This window comes from Perca flavescens, chromosome 16 (genome assembly GCF_004354835.1).
Source record: "Perca flavescens isolate YP-PL-M2 chromosome 16, PFLA_1.0, whole genome shotgun sequence".
Classification (NCBI taxonomy): domain Eukaryota; kingdom Metazoa; phylum Chordata; class Actinopteri; order Perciformes; family Percidae; genus Perca; species Perca flavescens.
The window spans coordinates 22,105,246-22,123,241 of record NC_041346.1 but is presented as its reverse complement, the minus strand read 5'-3'; the positions used below and the strand labels follow the sequence as shown (position 1 = coordinate 22,123,241).

At 38.6% G+C, this 17,996-nt stretch overlaps 1 protein-coding gene across 1 annotated transcript; it reads left to right on the top strand.

The window, feature by feature from the left end:
* The first annotated feature begins 10,522 nt into the window (after positions 1–10,522).
* On the top strand, positions 10,523–15,856 carry LOC114571374 (Golgi phosphoprotein 3). The gene is made up of 5 exons (XM_028602273.1): positions 10,523–10,953; positions 11,472–11,603; positions 11,898–12,012; positions 12,307–12,467; positions 13,326–15,856. The coding sequence occupies exons 1-5, from the start codon at positions 10,747–10,749 to the stop codon at positions 13,587–13,589; spliced, it is 879 nt and encodes a 292-aa protein (XP_028458074.1). The 5' UTR covers positions 10,523–10,746; the 3' UTR covers positions 13,590–15,856.
* Positions 15,857–17,996: the final 2,140 nt, after the last annotated feature.

The window sequence follows — 17,996 nt, the reverse complement described above, 5'->3', positions numbered from 1 at the left end:
CACTCGGGGAGGGAGTACTGTGGTACTCAGTGTGAATATTATGTATGTGTGCGCTCATGTGTGTTTGACCCTTCTGTGGTCTATCTCCCCCTTGAGTAACCAGATGATGATTAAGATCATAAGGTCTCCATGCCTCCTTATCATGTTCGCTTTGACTTGACTTTTTCAACCACAAATCCTGTTTTTGGGGGGTGAACATCAGTTGGCCTCTGACCACAACTGAACAGCACAAGAAGTCATCTGGTCAGGATTAATAGCTTGTACTGACTACATTTGCAGTGAACCAGACTGTTTTCAACACTTAAGGCAAATTTACATTGCTTTTAATGGTGAAAGAAGTATTCACCCTATTATATGTCATTACCATTATTATTTTTTTATTATTATTATTATTATTATTATTATCTTTTCTTCTCTGTACCCAGGTTCTACTTGTAAACGTAATCTCGATCTCAATGTGACTTCCTAATTAAATAAAGTACATAAATTCAGATCTTTTACTTTATTAAATGTAGAAATACAACTGTGTAAAAGCTCTGTATTCCAGATCTTACAGAGAGGTGTCATCAGGAAACTGACAAAGTATCAAAAGTACAAGCATTTAATGCAGACATGCATGCAACATATCCGTTAAATGCTATATTGTTATTATATATAATGGTATTGAATGATTGTTACTGATGCATTAATGTAGAAGTAGTAATTTTTTAGTGGGTCAAGCTGGAGAGGAGGAACTACATTATATACTACTGGGTAGGTTACTGTGTTACAATATGTCATATTTTACAAGGTAATAATACATTGTACGTGTAAAATCTTAATAGAAAAGTAACTATAGCTGTCAAATAAGTGATGTGGAGTAAAAAGTGCAATATTTCTCTCTGAAATAAAGTGGAAGCATAAAGAAGCAACAACTGGAAGTACTCAAAAGTGCCTCAATGTACAGTACGTAAGTAAATGTATTTGGATGATTTTCCTTACTGGATGATTTGCCTTAAACTGAGCCCTGAGCCCTGCTCAGTTTAAGGCAAATGTTCACTATGGGTGCTGCTGGTTCTTCAGCTGTCTCTTTAAGCTAATCAGAGGTTTCCTCACTGAACAATATTGGTCTTCTGTCAAGTCAGGGGTTTTATCAACACTGGAAGGTTCTACTAATATTCACGTTAATGGATGGCTGCGTGTTGACTTTCTCTGTGCATACCATAGATGTGTGTATATGTGTGTGTGTGTACAGTTTCTTACAGCTGGGTTTCAGAGCCTCTGGAGGGGTCCCATTGTTAAAGGCTTCCTGCAGAAATCTACCAGGGAGAACAGAGGAAACGCAGGATCACGTTGGGAGGATCACACAAATCTGGAGGCTAAACAGAAAAAGAACATTTTCATTATTTGGTTTCAAAAATATAAATGCTATTAGTTTGTACAATACAAAATAAGGAGTCATTAATACTGATCTGGCCCTACAAACACACAGAGTCTTCTTTTATTTTAAAGCAAGACTATGCAACTTTTGAAAGAAGGAATAAGTCATTCTTCCTCTTTTAAATGAAATTCAAAAGCAATAAAATGCATCACTGCGTTTTTGCTGCTACAGCCTTACTTGCTCTAGTAGGCTATGACCAGTTATCTTGGCAAATGCAAACTTAGGAGCTGTGGAAACAAGCTGTTTTTACTACATATGGTGAACTTGTTATTCAATTAAATTCATTCAATTAAATTCAACTACTCCACCAACTCCTGAGGGAAATACCTAGCTCTTTAGCTGCTAAATTGCTGCTACAGTGGGGTTTTAGCATCCAAAAATGATGCTATGAGAGCGATGAGAGTGAACTAAAACAGTAAAGTTTGGACAGCTAAACGAGCTGAAACTCACTACAAAGCTCCGTAGAGCCGAGAGGAGCTGCAGGTGTTTGTCACGTTTTCATTTGCTATATTGTTTTTATATTAAATATATTATTAAATATTGAATATAGCTGCTTTAATAAACAAACTGTAGCCAATTAACCTGCAATTTTAAACTAATTAAAATTAAAATTAAACAAATTAAGTCCAACAAGTTAAAATTCATCTGTCAAGTGTCATGTTTTCAGTCTATATCCATGACGTTCCACTTCCGGGATTGTTTTCGTTCTGCCGGAAAGTCAGCTAGATATAAAAAAAAACACACATGATAAAGACTTCCTCGCTCCGTTGACTTTCTTAGGCTTTCAGTGCATGTATTCAAGCCTCTACTGTGAGTTAAAATTCATCTTTGGTCAAATGCATTATATGCTTTAGATGTATTGCCTCATTGTTATGTTTATTATTCCTGTCACTGTGAATGTAGCAAAGGGAAAGCACTTCCCGCAATTGTGCCAAATTGGAGCAGATGTTGAAATAGACATTATGTTTCTGCTTTCTTTCTTTCACCTCATTATTCTTAGTCTTTGACTCTCTTTCTTGTTTAGTGTTTTTACTGTTGCCTGTGTGTATGGCATATGGCCTTGTTTAGCCCATCTGGCCTCGATGCCAGCATGTCCTTGGACATGCTGCTATTGTAATCGCGTCTATGAATTGCACCGAGCTTCTGCTTCACACCAGTTCAAAACAGAGATATTAGCAGATGTGACCTTATATTTGCCAATTATTTCCATACAGTTTGGCCTATTTTCCTATCTTGTTTCTTATTATTGTAACAAGCTGCGAGAAAACTGATAGGATCTTCCGTTTCGAGCCTTCTACATATGATCCCAAAATTGCGATTCTGCTTTTTCTCAGTCTTCTTGTATTTAATGGGGCTTTTGAATATCACAAGCTATTAAATATAATTGTATTTTCTCAGCCATTATTCTCCAGTGAGATGCAGTGTAGCATCAAATTGAGAGATTCTGTAATTCACTTACTGCAGTGCAATGTTAAGTGACTCCCCTAGTTCTCTCTGTGGGGGTGTTGTCTTAAATGATTGTGTACATGTGTGTATGTGAGTGTGTTCATGTGCATTTATATAGAAGGGGTACTAGGGGTCAACCATTTGCCCACTCCAGAGACAGGAAATGGCTCCAATATGGGCCTGAGTGTGGCCTTGTTTAAGGCTCTGGGGAGTGATTTAGGCCTCATGTCAGGACCTGAACTGCAGGATCAGTGAGAAAAATGCAGATGTTTTTGGGACCATTTGAAACCGTAGATTTCTGGTAGGCTTCGCAGGGACCCAAAGGTTTATTAAAAGTGTCAAAGGGGTACTCGATGATGAGCTGATATGTCAAGAAAGATTTATGTCCAGTCTGAGATTTACATTTTAAAAAGATGGTGGTTTTTCAACAAATAGATGTGTAACTTGTGCTTATATTTGGAGCTTTTTATAAACATTTAATTGGAATCTACCAACATGTATTAAGTGTTTTAGTCTAATATTGCAATATTAAATCTTTCTATCAAGTTTTACATCTGTACACAGATTTAAGCATGACAAGATTTATTCCAGGCCTAATGCTGTCATGCTTGCACATCTTGGACTGTGTGCAAATATTCTACCTAGATGGTCAGAGTGTCAGACGACTGTCTTGGCTGTAATGCTAGTTGAGATGGTTGTTTACACAGAGCATATTTCCGAACCGTCTGGAAAATTATCTCTCCAAGGAATTTTTAGGGGCACACTTATGGGCTCCTTAATGTCAGGGAAGGAGACATTGTGTGTTACTTGTAGCCTGTTTGTGATGTTTAATGACTTTCTTGGCAGAGTTTATTGAGGATGAACAACGTAGAGACTATTTAACCAGTTTGTATGATGCAAGCAGTGAATTCATAGCGTGCCACATTCAGGGTAGAGAAATAAATGTCTTTGCTCACCAGTGGTTGAATATAAGTACTGTACTTAAGTAAAAATGTGATGTACTTGTACATTACTTGAGTCATTTCTTTGTATGCTACTTTATACTTGTACTAATTCAGAGAGAAATTTATTTTTTACTCCACTACATTTTTTTCACATTCTATTTATATGGATTTACATTGATGCCTCAGTATTAAAATCACAGGGGCCGTTAGTTTGCATTGTGTACTTTTTACTTTTGTTACTTTCAGTACATTTTACTATTGTTAATTACTACTTTTTTAATGCAGGGCTTTTAATTATTTAATAATTAATTAAGTATTTCTACAGCTATTGCGTATAGTGTTTGAATACTTGCTCTGCTATTGCTATGGCATTTTCTCACTCAAGATTCAAGACGTGTTGTATGTTTTAATATAATTAGCACTCTGAAACTAACTACACAGTCATTTTTTTACCAGAAGTTACTATTACCTTGTCTCTATATAGGAGACATACATTTTGGTCCCCTAAGAGCTTCTTCTGATGTGGCACTGTTGTTATGAGCACAAAAACAACTTTGCAGTAATTTCTTACCAGAAGCTCTTTTAATCATATTTCAATGTAAGAATAATTTGAATTGACCTCCAACAAGCTTGTTAGGGCATGATAACCATTTTTGAGCATTAAACTAACGATACAGTAATTTTTTACCAGAAGCTACTATTACCTGAGCACTAAAACAACTTATCAGAAGCTCTTTTAAATGTAGTATACATACCTCTGATCTGCTTTTATTTAAGATATCTAAAAAGAAATCTTAAAGCCTCTGAACACACATACAGGTAATTTCAGTTATTCGGTCTGATTAGACCTCTACTCAGGTTCAAGGTGGGCTGGAGCTTTGAAGGGCATTTATTACATCACAAGTTTTATTTACTAATAACAATTATAAAGGTGTCATTTGTCATGCCCTTTCAAGTGCAACAAAGCTAACAGGAGGCTAAAGGGAGGCTAACGGGAGGCTCGGAAAGATGTCAATCAATCAGTTCCCACACAGTCCTGGGAAGAGGTCTAACCAGCCAGAATAACTAAAAACACCTGTGTGGGTGTTCAGGGCCTTTCAGACCAAATGCATGCTCTTGGGGGAATTGTTAGGTTTCTGTAAATTATAGAGTGCGGTCTAGACTCTAAAGTGTCCTTTTACACCATAAATAAAATTGAATTGAATTAACTTATTTAAGGTATTCACTAGCTGAGTGAAACTATAAGACAGGCTAACACTGTGAACAATATCAAATTTAAACAAATAACATTTTTTTATGTTTATACTAGTGAGGTTAGCTCAAGCATAATAGCCAGTTCGTCTATGTTAGCCAGGTTAGCTAGAAGACTAACAAAGCAAAAGCATCAAGATGCATTTGCAAGATCTCAGCCCAAGAAAAAAGCTGAATAAGGTATTACAGACAGACATGTATGTTCTGTAGCTTACATACAGAATATCACATTTATAACACAACAAAAACAAAGACTCAGCTTACAGAAATCTCCAAAGCAGGATTAGTGGGTTAACTACCCTCTTTGTGGAGGCTTTTAGGTGTCACGAAAAGGCTCAAGTTGATACTCTGGCTGCCACCATTTAAACTATGCTACAGACCAAACCTACCAGGAGCAGTTTTTATTCAGGCTTACAGGCCTCTAATAAATGGATTGCTGGAAAATTAGCTCAGTATAGAAATCTATTTAGAGTAGGGTTATGTATTGGTTGAAATTCAGCCAATTTATTATTGACTGATTGGTTGTGGTTTTTAGTTTTTTTAAGCCCAGAAAAACATGAGCAGTCTTGGCTTTTTATAGACCACCTTTAAATAATAAGGCAAAAACATCTCTGAACACTGAAAATGAGCTCAGCATTACACTGTCCATCATCAATTAAGCATCAATTTATTCAAGCCTTTTTATTTCGACTGTCTGCTATACGCCATCGGTGCTCTTTGCATCAGCAACAAAACACGGTTACAGTTTCCGCACGTTTTTTTTCCCCCATAATAATCCAATATAAATATCCAAATTCCACCTAAGCTTCTCAATTAGTCCACATTTATTTATATCCAAAGGTTTCATCTGTGACTCCACTGAATCACTGTTTGCTTCCGCAATGACCTTATTTCCCTACAGGGATTAACAGTTTCATCTTATCTTTTTGATTAAATAATCTTGATTAGTTGCTGCTGTTGCTGCATGTGATCAGCTGTACTTCTCCTTCAAGGGAATTAGGTCATAATACAAGGGAATGAGGTCATAATACGAATTGACCAGACTAACTGAATGTCATGTGACATGCAGGCCCCAGAGCAGCAGTGTGTCTCACAGACAGTTTGTTTTACTCATTAACATTCAAAAACATTGATGATAATGATCATACTAGGTTTTCTTGTTTTTAGGAACTTGAATCCAGTTTAGTCATCTTTGTTTGATTCTTAAAAATTCTCCCAGGTTAAATCCCAGCTTGGAAGTGCTGTAAAAATCATTCAGAAACATCCTGACAATGAATGGAGTCCCCATTCCCCAGTCCCCAGTGCACATTACAATCGTATTGTCTGTAAATGTTTCACCGCTGGTGGGGATTGAGCCCCCGATACCTGACACAACTGGCCATACAAGGACAACTACGTCTCACAAGGCGAGTGTGGGACTCCTCCTCACTGTCACATCGAATGCAGGCTCAATGCTTGCAGCAGCACTCAAAAACAGCAACAAAAGCAGAACCATATGCAACATTGAGACACATTGTTGTGACACACAAATATCAAGGAACACATTACCTTGGCTATGTGCTATACAGTTGTAATTCCTAGCTGGAAGATCCATTTTTTGCAATATTGCAGTTTTGTAGTGGCAATATACATATTTGGCTATATAAAAAAAAGCTTCAGAATGTGTCTTTCAATTATAGGGAAAAAGTAGATCAGACTCACTCTTAAAGCACAGGACATATAAGTCATGAGTTGATCTAAAACTTAATTAGATTTTCTGTTAATTAGATAATATATTAAATTGAGACTAGTTACTCTGGGCATTAGGGATCATACGACATACGATATATTGCTGTTCTTGTGCCTCAGGATCTGGAGGAAAAAAGCTCCTACAATATAATGATTTTTGTAATGTTTAAAGCCATGCAAGACAATATTGCACTGCTCACTGCTTTTCCAAGTATGAAAACTACATTTTTACCCATTTGCACAAGTTAGCAAGGCCACTAAAGGTTACTGGACTCGATTTACATCTGTTGATTAAAAAACTGGAGAGAGTCGTCTCCCCCGGCCCCTCCTCCCCAGACTCCAAGTTCACAGAGGTTGCATGGTTGAGAACGCAGCATCCAATAGTGTTGCTAGATACTAGTCTCACATAGCAAGACATTACTCCACAGCACAGTGAAGTAGCTAACATTAGATGCTGGCTATGTTGACAGTCATAAAAGCCTGTGCTCATGCGGAGCTCTGTACCCGACTGACATCCACCCAATCTCCGCTTAAAATTACTGCAACAACCGCTAAAACATAATGACCTTGCTGTCCTCTCTACCTGACTGACAGACACACTTTCTGAGCTTAAAATTATGGCATCAACCGCTAAAAACATCACAGCCTTGCTGTCCTCTCTACCCGACTGACAGACGCACTTTCTCGGCTTAAAATTATAGCATCATCTGCTAAAAACACCACTACCTTGCCATCCTCTGTACCTGACTGACAGCCACCCTTTCTTGGCTTAAAATTATAACAACAACCGCTAAAAACAGCGCAAACTCACAGTCCTTTCTACCCGATTTACAGCCACACTTTCTTGGCTTAAAATTACCGTTTGTTGGCTACAGCCGCTGAACAGGCTACCCATTGTAAACAGCTGTGGCCCGCTTGCCTGGTCCTCCGGTAATGTTAGCAGTTATCGCGTGTTAGCATGGCGGCGTTAGCCAGGACCAGTTGGGATCAATTCACTGGCTGTGTCTTAATTGTTTTTGCGAGTAACTAACTTGAGTACTCTATATAATTCAATGTGAGTATAAGAATGTTGAAATGACATAAAATGCCTGTTCCTAGTAGCCGTGATAAATTAGACTGAAGCTTAAAGGTGCTGTAGGTAGGATTGTGAAGATCCAAGACTTAGCCAAAAAATGTGAACATCAACAACTTCTCAGTCCCTCCCCTCCACGCTAAAGCCCAAAACGGTTTCCTAAGCCTCTCCCATACAAGGGAGAATGAATGCGTGTGCATGAGCAGCGATTGACACAGATTGACACACGCGGTTAGACCCCCGGCCCTGATTGGTGCATCTGAACAAGGAGCAGTGGATTTTTGCAAATCGCACTACAGGATGTAGAGGAGCCAGATTGTTTTGTTTTAATTACCCGCTTCATGTAGTTCTACTCAAACATAGGCTCAGTTTCAGCAAATATGACACAAAGTTAGTTAGTAAAATGTTTTACCTAATGCATCTTTAATGCTTACCTGTTTAGGATAAAATTAACCAACTCTGCGTCCTTTTGGGCTCTAAGCTCTCTCATTTACCCGGGGTTTGTTATGTCTCTGGTTATGCAACTGTAAGAAACATGCCAAGGTTTTTTTTTTTTAGGGCGGGTAGAATCTATCTCTGTTGATCCCGTTCGTTCGTGTGCTGCTTCAATGGCTGTAATACAGCTGTAGCTCGCTGGGTTTGCGTTTTTATAAGTATATCTGGCAACCAGGCCTGGCTGTCAAAATAGGCAGTTGATACCAACATACACGCCAAAACACAAACAGACATTCCATCACAAAACAGAAATTTCAAAAGGAGAAAATACTGGCTTTAGCATTGTTATCAGAAAATATAGTATTTCAGCTTAGCATGTTTCCTTAACATCTGATGACATAGTGTGGTCATTTTTGGATTTAATACAGTAAATATTACATATTGCACTTTTAAATAAAAAAAAAAAAACTGTTGAGATTTGGAGCTAATCGTCAAGTACACAATACAAAAATTGTATGTTATGAAAATGATATCACTAATACATGTGCCACTAAGCACATGTGGTAGCTGAAACGTCTGACTCTTCCTTTTCTAACCACAGACATTTTGACATCATAGCAGAAAGAACACAGGTGTAACTCGTAACATCAATAACAGCTACACTTCATTTAGTTGTTCAAGATCCATGGCCTCCAGGTTAATATTCTAAATTACACCTATGCTTTTCCTGCTTTAACAAAGCAAAAAGACCTCTAAAAGACCCACTGTCACTTGCCACTTTTCCTTTCCTCCCTGCTGCCAGGACCAGTCCTGCCTGATACCACAAAGTAACTTGGATCACATGAGGAAAGGACTGCAGTGGAGGAGATGGAAGGGGAGTGAGGTTAAGTGGAGGACGTTTGGGAGTTTATTTGCTACGTCATCGTCAACAATGGACCTCTGCCAATGATAAAGTGGTCCTATAATAACAGCCAGCTCTAGCCAACAGTATGCAGCCTCCCAGCTAGAGATGCTAAACTAACATTGAAAGTAAGGAAACAACACTGGTGTGATGTAATATATGAACATTAATGAGCTGGTATATCCGTCTATTGAGTTTCAAAGTCTGTCTTCAGAAAAAAATTACAATCTCATTTATTCTCAGTGGTTGCAATGTGCCCTTCCTAATCCCATCTAAACAAAAAACGGATTACATGGGGAGGATGTTACTGCACGTCCTTGTTTGAAAGCGCATTCAGCAGCATCAATTTCCTGGAACAGAGTAGTTAAGAAAGGAGAGGAAGAATACCAGCCGAGCAGTCATCTATTTCCTACACGCAGCCTGCCACCTTGTGCTGACAGTATATATTGCATTGTGGCTTGTTTGAATGATATAAACTGTTAATGCTGTGTTTCTTTTATATTTTTCTGAATATAAAGTTGATACATGGTAATATATTCTATATACTATTTTCAAAAATTGGCTATTGTGTTACTGTTTACACCAAGGGGGCTGCTATCAATATTGTTTTATCAGCTAAATCATTTAGGCTACATTGTCAGTGTAAATATGTGTTTTAGATCAAATTTTAAAAAATGAAACAAATTGTAGGTCTTACCAGTTGTTGTTTTTTTTTTTTACTTTTAACCAGGGTAGTTTTGCTGTCTTTTATGCAATGCCCCCGTCCTTCTTTTTTTTTTAAGAATGCCTTGTTCAACACACACGCAGCTGCACATATTTACACCAAGAACATGCCTGGTCTAATGGATCAAGAGTCTTGCTAGATGAGGGAGGGTACCATTAGTTTGTAAGAGGTAAATTAACAAGTTGTAGTTACTTTATTGCAGCAAATCAGAAACAGAAGTACATTTTTTTAAAGTCCTACACTCAAACCATAACGCTGTAATTATATTTAATTAAATGCCATTCTTCTCAGCTCACAGTTTATGTTTTTAAACTCGTGTAAGGACTGTGCTGGGTTTTAAAACAACTATAAACTGGTAGGACATTTTGTGATTGGGGTGGGTAGGGCAGGCCTACTATAATTTTAACTTTTTTGCAAACAACCACTGTTCCCATTTTTGAAACATAATAACAAATACATATTTATATTATCTGTATGCAATTAATTCATAACATTTCCTAAGATTTGTGACAAGACACGTTTACAGTGCGGTTAATTTCATATGTTAACTGTCCGATTTACAGTATTTCCAATGGCACTTGAAGGCAACAGGCGAGATGCGTTCACTGTCCAGTATAGACAACAGTCGACGTCACTGCCACCATGTTGGATCAGGAAGTGGGTAGAGCCGAAGCAGGAATCCCGAGCTGAGTTTAACGTCAACGGCAGTGTTTAGTCGATCGGTCGACCGTTTCACCTTTAACATTCAGGTTACATGCTGCGTGGCTTTCTGGCTGGTCGAGGTAGGCGCTTTTCTTCGGATTTGATCGTTTTGCAGCACCAGCTATGGCCTCGACTGTCACGCAGAGAACCTCGGGCCTCGTCCAGCGGAGGACCGAGGCCATTCGCAGCGCCGCCGTCGACAGGGAGTCCGGCGGAGAGGAGGACGAGGCACGCCGCGAGGAGGAGGAGGACGACGACAAGGGGGACTCGAAGGAAACCAGGCTCACACTGATGGAGGAGGTGTTGCTCTTGGGCCTCAAGGATCGAGAGGTGAGCGCTGTCTTTAATCCGTCACCAAGGCTAGCTAACGTTAACGTTAGTTCATCCAACATTCGCTAACACAATGTTTACGTTGCGTCACCAATCGTGTTTGCAAACGTCAACAAAGTTAACAGCGTTAATTCAAGCTAGTTAATGTCTTCCAGATTGGTAGTTGCAAGTGTCTGGGTTTAAAGGCTGTTTCGTGTTAAACTGGTTAGCAAATGTATGTCAAGTAGCTTGTGTTTAACCAAATGCGCCGTGCGCACATCTAACGTTATCTTCTTTTTATTGCTGCGGTATGGGGTTGCTCGTAAGGAAGATTTGCTGAATGAAAGCAGTTATCCGACGTTAAATGAATTATCCACTTTACTTTCTACGTAGTTTGCGTTACCTGGACAGTTTTCTTGACGACGTGACTCCTTTTCAACCTGGGAGTACTCGTACCAGATACTCCAACCAACACGTCAGCTAAGTTAACAAGCGCTATACTTGGCTGTTGTTTTTCTCTCTCTCTCTCCTCCACACAGGGCTACACGTCTTTCTGGAACGACTGTATCTCCTCCGGTCTTCGCGGGTGTATGCTGGTCGAGCTGGCCCTCAGAGGGAGGTTACAGCTGGAGGCCTGCGGTGTGAGGAGGAAAAGCCTGCTCTCGAGGAAGGTGAGAACTAATGGTGATGTAACAGGTGTTCAAAGGAAAGTGAAGCACGATCCTGTGTTCCGTCTACCCTGTCAGGATGTTCTTATATGGTACAAGACACTTGATACCCTTCAGTGTTGTTTCTGTGAGCAGCAGGGGAATTAATTTCTTCTGTAGAAAAGCAAACACTGTATCAGAGAGTGTGTAGTGGTTCCTGTTCACACAGGATGTGAGTGTGTAGGTTGTAACTGAGACTGATTAACATCATCCTTAACGTCATCCTAGTTCACATATGTCTCCTTTTTGTTTTCAAAGGTGATCTGCAAGTCAGATGCCCCAACAGGAGATGTGCTACTGGACGAGGCCTTGAAGCACATTAAAGAAACCCAGCCTCCAGAGACTGTCCAGAGCTGGATAGAGCTGCTGAGTGGTGAGATAAAACATATCAAGTTTGCCAAACCTTCCAATAATCTACTCATTGTCTCACCTGTTGGACATGTGGGGGACAGATTCAAATCGTGCATCATTTGACAAGGAAGTGTTCGTTGATGATGTCATAGTTTATAGGGATTGTCATGAACAACATTGAAACAAATTTAATAATGAGCTGGAAGCATTTACAGTTTTAAAATGAGCCAACTTGAGCCACTTCAGATATTTAAAAAATGACATTAATTGTATCAGTGTGTTTAAAGTCCTAAATGGATCTCATGCTGTCCATTAGGAGAAACCTGGAATCCCCTGAAGCTGCACTACCAGCTGAGAAATGTTAGAGAACGTCTGGCAAAAAACCTGGTAGAGAAAGGTGTCCTCACCACAGAGAAACAGAACTTCTTGCTTTTTGACATGACCACACATCCGCTCACAAACAGCACCATAAAACAGGTAAGGTGTGTGGATGTTCAGGGACTCTTTGTTGTGTAGTCAAGTTGATAAAGCTTTACAAGTAATGGAATTCAAATGGCTGAAATCAGCGTCGTTGGAGACTCTTGACTGAGAGGTAAAGACTTTATGATACACAGTTTTTTTTATGCTCAGTCTGCGAGCATTCCGCTTTTATGAGTGGGGGTAACAGTCACAGTCTCAGTTTAACTGCCTGCAAGTTTGACCTGCACTTGCACACTTGAAATTAAAGTGCATGTTTTGTAAGCTACAGAATACATACCTGCTTAGGGCATGAAGACGGGTAGTAGGGCTTGGCAATATGGCAAAAAAGATTCTATCCCGATATATAGGTTATTTCATGTCTCGATAACGATATACATCACTATATAGGATGTTTTCAAGTAATTCAATAAATAAATAGGCTATATGAAATAACCACATGGTAAAGCCTATTTTTGTATACTCCTGTGTGAATTAAATACATGACAAATTAATGAATATTTTCTCACTTTATTATGAATTTTAGTGCAAAATTAACATAACGTGCAAGGATCAGAATGTAAAATGTCCAAATGACGTAAATATTGCTGTATCGCAGTTCGACAGCCGTTTTTTTTGACATTGCGATATAAATTATATAGAAAAATATATACAGTAGACATTTTTTGTATGATTTTGACAATATGTATTGTCACAACGCCATCGGGTAGCATTAATCAGTGCATTATATAACGTTCAAATTCAAGTGTAGAAATGGAAGATATTGTTAGTTTAGTTCACCTAATTGAATGTACAGTATGTAATGCATGTGATGCATATAATGGCATAAAACACATATGCTAATACAATTGCCTACAGCGCCTCGTTAAGAAGGTCCAGGAGTCCGTGTTGGAGAAGTGGGTCAACGATCCCCACCGCATGGACAAGCGAGTGCTGGCCCTGATCCTTCTGGCCCACTCATCCGACGTTCTTGAGAATGCCTTCGCCCCACTCCAAGACGATCAGTACGACCTGGGCATGAAGAGAGTCCACACTCTGCTGGAGCTGGAGCCGGAGAAAGAGAGCACAAAGCCCAACGTCAACGAACTTATGTGGGCTGTTGTGGCTGCATTTACTAAATGAAAACACCTGTACGATGGACTGGAAGATCTGGCTATGGTCTGTGTTATTTAATTGGTTGAAGGACTTCACTTATTGAGACAGACTTCACTTAAATGAGACAATCTTTTTTTGGTTGGGGAGCCTGTTTGTACATCTATTCCAGATGACATTTTTGGTGGCAGTCCATATTAACCCATTGCAGTCTAATTGGTGGTGGGCCTCACCAAGTAACATTTGGTTGGTTGGAACAGTCTCTTAATGAAAAAAGACTGGCTGCTTTCACACAGTGAGGTATATTATCTGCTGCTGCGTGGCTGGATATTCTTGTCAACACTACGTACAGATGGGTTTCTGTTAATGTTAGATGACATCAGAACAGAGCAGGTAGCAGCAGTAGTCATGGTGAATATGAAGATTTTGACTGGGGCCAAGTTTACCTTCTTCACTATGGAAACATCATCTCTACATTACCACAAGATCGGGCCAGAATCAAATCCTGGTCTCATCTCCATACTCTCCCACATGCTTATGCAAGGATAAAGGATAGCAAGTCACACTGCTACTGATGCTCTTTGCACCCATGCAGGTCTACTGCTTCCCCCTATTCATTCCCTCTTGTGGTGGGAGTACATGCTTTAGGGTTACTGTTAGAATACACTACCTGAAAGTTTTACTGAGTCACTTTGTCTTCTCATTCAATTTCATAAAATGTCCTGCTTTCTTCGTCATTACATTTTGAGGAACAATGGAGGACACAAACACTTGATCGCCTGCATAATTACGAGTGAGCTGGGTAATTTGGCCCTCATAGCTTCTGACCTAAATGAAGAATTAAACCTTGAGTCTAATTAAACTCTATCTTTTTAGTTGCAATGGGTCCATTCTGTGTTCATAGAGTGAGACTAGTCTTCCATTTCTATTTATGTTGCTAATCGATGCTCGGAGTAGCCTGCCATTTATCAACAATTTTGCACAGTCAATAGCCATGTAGGTAGGATTGTACTTTTAGGGAACATTCTTGGGTTGAGTAACACACTTGATGAGATTGAAGATTATGAACCTTAGCATCCATGGTTAAAAAAAGAGAGAAAAGAGCTCACTTATTTTGTATATGACTATTGATCTTTACGAATACTTTAAAATCATTCCTCTGGACATGTAAAAAAAAATCATATTTTTAAGTATGAGTTGAGATATAAAAACAAATCCGTTGTGATTTGGACCGCTGTGAGCAGCCTACGTAAGATTTACTATAGATCGTCCCCATTTGCTTATACAAATTGGGTGGGAAATGTTAGCCAAAGGGGCTAGTTTAGTTTAGTTTAGTTTATTCTCGTTTATTCTCACTTGACACTAGTGGTATCTAGTCATGGAGGTCATTTTGGTTTTATTTAGGTTTTGAAATATGTCCCAGAGATATTTGCCCCTGTCTTAATACAATGAGGGTAAATGGCATTTCCTTTTAAGATGGTCATCAGCAGTAAAGATTCAGAAGCATCATCTCTTTCTGGAGTTTCCCACTAATCTACAATCTTGACTGTAAACTGTTTTCCTTAGAACTACTTTACATGAAAGAGATCGCCCCTATGAAATCTGATAACCGCATGATCTGAGGATTCACTACATACCAACAGAAGTAATGAGACAATGTGTTATGTAATTTAGGGGAACCGACTTAAAAGTTTCGATCTTATACATTGTATCTCTCAGTTTGTATGTCATGTCATAATTAGGTGTTATTTCTATCTGATAGGCCCATGCGGGGCATGTTATATTTTTTTCTTACATGCAGATGATGGGTAGGTTTCTTGGACCCCAGATGAATCGTTGTTAAAGACTGAAACTTTTCAACAACATTCAATCTATTGGAACAAAAACTGTCTCCAGCCATGCTTCAGTGCAGATCTGGGAACGCTTCCATTTCAATATAAATGGACGACTGTAAACATTCTGGTCTAATGATTGTGATCTGTGTGTGAAGTTACATCACCTATTGTTTCATGGCATACTTCTAGTTCTGTCTTTGTTTTTCTACCAACAAAATACCAATAGGTATGAAGAACTTTTGAGATTTGTTTAGAGCAAAGAGACCATGCATGCTATTGGTGGAGGGCTGGGGTACTTGTGGATGTAGCTAAAGAGAAAAGGCTTGTATGTAATTAGTCATTTTACGTGTATGATCTAATGGAATTCAATGAAAGGGATCTTCTCTCCTATCCTCTATAATTCTGTATGCTTTTGTATTACCACACAAAATAAAGTAAGGATCCTTTAAGTGCCTGAATTTAGCGCTGTTTTGCTGTTGTTTTTATTCCATCTGTTTGGTTTTGTTTTCTCCCATTCCATCTGTTAAATAGTCCCATACATTATCATACACAGTTATACAAATAATGTAAGGTGCTTAGTCTGATGCCGCTTTATCAGATTCATCAGGATAAGCGGACGAAGATGGATGAATCTAGTTAAATGATGGATTAGCCAATTGACAGAAAACTAGCAATTTTGATAATTGTTTAATTGTGTAAGTCATTTATTAGGCAACAATTGCAGCCTTGTGTTTTTAAAAAAATTTTAAATATGAGGATTTACTGCTTTTTATATCACTGTAAACTGAATATGTTTGGGTTTTGACTGTTAATCAGCAAAACATTTGGGAAGTTATGATGGCTATTTGTCACTAAAGGATTAATTGGAGAAATAATCAACAGATTTAAAGGAATAGTTTGACATTTTAGGAAATATGCCTATTCACTGGTATCTTCTCATCTAACTCACAGCAGTAATGAAAATAAGCATATTTCCTAAAATGTCAAATTATTCCTTTAAATGGCATGGAATTAATTGCAGCTTAACGTTCATTGGCATTCACCACTATAAAACACACAACCAGATTCTTACTGAATATTGATTTTTAATTACCAACTCATTAAATACCTCCCATTAAAAAAAACAAAAGAGTCTTGAGTAGATAAGTAACTAAGTCTCAATTCTTCAGTTAACATACATGTGACAGGCTGATAGAGCATAATATTCATAGATGTCCATGTATACAGAAGCATGTAGCCTAGACATGTGATAATAATCAGCATCTTTCAGCAAATAACTTCCATTCAGATATTCCACTTTGGTTCCAGTCACCCATGGCTCTGAATCTGTGGATCAACAGCATCCCTAACATTGTCCATGTCTCCATCAGGGTGTTTCCAGGAGCATAATCCCACTTGAGAGCCACCATTTAGCCTCCAGTGATGAGTCCGTATCCAAGACTCTGCTTTGACTCTGAATGCCATCCAGTTAAGCAAAATCCAATTCCTCTTTCATGTACTTTGACGAACATGTCTCACTTGATTTTAGTAACAGTCTTGTAGTTCTTGATCAGTATTTCCAGCAGTTTGTATCTCCAGTGAAGTCCATCTCCAACTTGACGTAGCTCATATGCGCAGTGATTTATTGTGACTGCAAGATCTGAGGGCAAAAGACACATAGGTTGAGTATTCATGATCTAATACATGTATAAATTCATGAAGCTTCATTAAAACAAGGTTAGGCTCAATCAAATCTTCTTAGACACTCACCGTGGCTATCCATTTTCATAGTGCTTCTTCTGCCTGTTTAGAAAAGAGAAGAGAAGCTTTAAAGTTTCCGTTTTTCTTTCCCCTCAGTGCTTACAAAGCTGTGCAGTTGTGGCTTGACAAGAAGGAACAGGTTTAAACTATTGATAGCAGGCCGAGTTTAAATACTGTGGGTGACGCACATTTATGGCCGAGGAATCCCCGTCAGCTACGGCCAAGTTCCTCCCACTTTGAGGTTAACTTCTCTGTGTACAATAGTGTTATGAGGCATCTAATCAGTAGTATTGTGCACAACATGTACCTGTTCTACAGTACATAAGACAATAACACATACTGCTTGTGCCAGACGGTTGGTGTTTGTAATAGTTTTGAGTTTTGAGCACACATAAAAAATAAAATGATGAAGTGATTTGACCATTTTAGAAGATTAATTAAACATACAGTAAAAACGTATGAGGTATTGAATAGGGTCACAAGTAACTTTGTAGAGAAAGTAAAACAACTTGTGTGTCAGTGCGTCATGAAGCATGATTTCAACATGACAGATCACGAGGTTGAATTTAAAGAACAAGCTCACGCTTATATAATCCCACCATAAAGATTTATTTTGTGACAATGAGACATTAAGACACAGTGGTTGTTATTTAGAATGTAGAGCACGGTCATAATAACACTGTAGTGTCACTTCTAGGGATTATATAAACAGAAACACTGGATATTCAAATTAACCACCATGTCATGCGATCAATAGACTGTGTTTATTTTACATCAAAAAAGGCTATAATGCAACTGTAGAAAATTAGAACAACATCAGAGTGGGCAACTTTCATTGACTGCATTCATTGGACATCAAAGA